The sequence below is a fragment of the Jaculus jaculus genome, chromosome 7 (assembly GCF_020740685.1).
Source record: "Jaculus jaculus isolate mJacJac1 chromosome 7, mJacJac1.mat.Y.cur, whole genome shotgun sequence".
Lineage (NCBI taxonomy): Eukaryota > Metazoa > Chordata > Mammalia > Rodentia > Dipodidae > Jaculus > Jaculus jaculus.
In genome coordinates this window covers 93,486,569-93,488,987 of record NC_059108.1, presented here as the reverse complement: position 1 = coordinate 93,488,987, position 2,419 = coordinate 93,486,569, and the positions used below count along the sequence as shown (strand labels likewise).

At 38.7% G+C, this 2,419-nt stretch overlaps 1 protein-coding gene across 1 annotated transcript; it reads left to right on the top strand.

Moving 5' to 3' along the window:
* Window positions 1-307: 307 nt before the first annotated feature.
* On the top strand, window positions 308-655 carry LOC101595181 (peptidyl-prolyl cis-trans isomerase NIMA-interacting 4-like). The gene has a single exon (XM_045155432.1). It carries the CDS (start codon window positions 412-414, stop codon window positions 652-654), a length of 243 nt encoding a protein of 80 aa, XP_045011367.1. The 5' UTR covers window positions 308-411; the 3' UTR covers window position 655.
* The last annotated feature ends 1,764 nt before the right edge of the window (window positions 656-2,419 follow it).

The window sequence follows — 2,419 nt, the reverse complement described above, 5'->3', positions numbered from 1 at the left end:
TTCTTAAAGTAGTATTTCACAGGACATGAATAACAAAATCCATTATGGCTGATGTTATAAGCCAATACTAAGCTAAAGCAGATGCCATAGAAATATTTACTGACATAATGAAGAAAGACACTTTATGAAATGTAATGTAGGGAAAAGGGGGGAAAGGTAGAGCGGCCGAAACAATCAGGGAGAATGGGAATGGGTGAGGAGAGGGCCAGGAACAGATCTACTATGTGCGGGGACGGAACGTGGGTAGCAGGTGGCCAGGGCCGCCACAGTACTGCTACTGATTATATCTGGAGTTCTTCCAGGGGTGGAGCCTCTGGGAGTGACAGTGCTGACAAGAAGGCTCAGGGCCCAAAAGGTGGTGGCAATGCAGTAAAGGTCAGACACATTCTTTGTGAAAAACACGGCAAAATCATGGAGGCCATGGAAAAGTTAAAGTCTGGAATGAGATTCAGTGAAGTGGCCACACAGTATAGTGAAGATAAAGCCAGGCAGGGGGGCGACTTGGGTTGGATGACAAGAGTGTCCATGGTGGGACCATTTCAAGAAGCGGCATTTGCCTTGCCTGTAAGTGGGATGGATAAACATGTGTTTACAGATCCACCAGTTAAGACAAAATTTGGATATCATATTATTATGGTTGAAGGGAGAAAATAAATGTATGAAATACTAAAAAAAAAAAATGTAATGTAATTTATTTGACTTATGTTTATTTTAACTAACACACTGTATAGAGTAAGGTACAAAATCCTGCTTTGTTATGGCTGTTATCATGTTATCATTGAAACACTATATTTTTTAAGTAGGAACTTTGTATAGACACATCATGCGTTGGTACCATTATTTCTTTCCTCCCAGCCCCCATTTTACTGAGGGTACTACTCCTCAATGGGATTTCTAGAATTCACCATTGTTTAGAGGAGATCAATGACTCTGGAAATGCCCTCTTACCCTGTGGCTCTGGCTCTTACAATCTTTCCACACCCTTTTCCGCAAAATTCCCTGAGCTGTGATGTGTTTTAAGTTTACATTAGTATTCAGCTCTCAGCAGCTTCTGAATTATTGCTTTGGTACATTTTAAGTATCCTCAGTGTCTCTTTCCATCACCGTGGTACAGGTTGTCAGGCTTTCCATGGAAGCAGTACTTTTGCTCACCTTGCCAGTTCCTCAGTGGTTTCACTCAGGCCCTGGGTTTTGTAGTACATCTTTAGATAGAGTATGGGGGTATCTCCACGGGTTTTTCTTTTGATGATGATACTTGTAGATACCAAGGTCTTCTTTCATTCCATATGACGTTTGAGATTTTTCTCTACCTCTATGAAAAATGATACTTGTGGGCTGGAGAGATGGCTTAGAAGTTAAGGTATTTGCCTGTGAAGCCTAAGGACGTAAGTTCAATTCTCCAAGTCCAATGTAAGCCAGATGCACATGGTGGTGCCTGCATCTGGAGTTTATTTCCAATGACTACAGGACCTGGTGCTCCCATTCTCACTCTCTTTCTCTCACTTTCCCTCTCTCTTTCTCTAATAAATAAAATAAATCTTAAAAAAAGAATGATACTTGCATTTCATTTGGCATTGTATTGAAACTATACATTAGTTTTGGTACAATAGCCATTTCACAATATTAATTCTACCTGTCCAGGAGCATAGAAGGTCTTTCCATCTTTTTGTGCCTTCATCAATGTCTTTCTTGAGTGATTTTTCTGTTTACATTATATAGGTCTTTCACATTCTTGGTCAGTGTTATTTCAAAGTATTGTTTTTTTGTTGTTGCTACTGGAAATGGGACAACTCACTGATATCTTTATCTGTATATTTGTGGTTTCTTTTTTTGTTTTTGCATATAGAAAGGCTACTCATTTCTGTGTATTAGTTTTGTATCCTGCTACTTTTCTGAAAGAATCCTTCAGCTTTAGAAGTTTTAGGTAGTGTCTTTTTGATAACTTATATATGGGATCATGCCATTTGAAAATAGGGCTAGTTTGACTTCTTCCTTTCCAATTTGTATCCCTTTTATATTTTATCCTATCTTACTCTTTGGGCTAAGACTTCCATCACTATGTTGAAGAGCAGTTGTGTGAGTGGGCACCCTTCTCTTATGTCTGATCTCAATGGGAACTCCTTGAATCTTTCCCCATTAAGTATGATTTGGACTTTAGGAGCTTTGTACATAGTCTTTCTTGTGTTCAGATATAAACCCTCCATGCCTAGTCTCTCCAATTATTTGGTCATGAAGTGATATATTGTGTCAAAGGCCTTCTTGCATGCACTGAAATGATCATGTGGTTCTTGTGTTTAAGTTTATTTATGTAGCATATTATGTTAATTTATTTCTATATAGTATACCATACCTTTATCCCTGGGATGAAGCATGCTTGATGAAGGAGGGTAATGCTTTTGATGTATTGTTGAATTTGGTT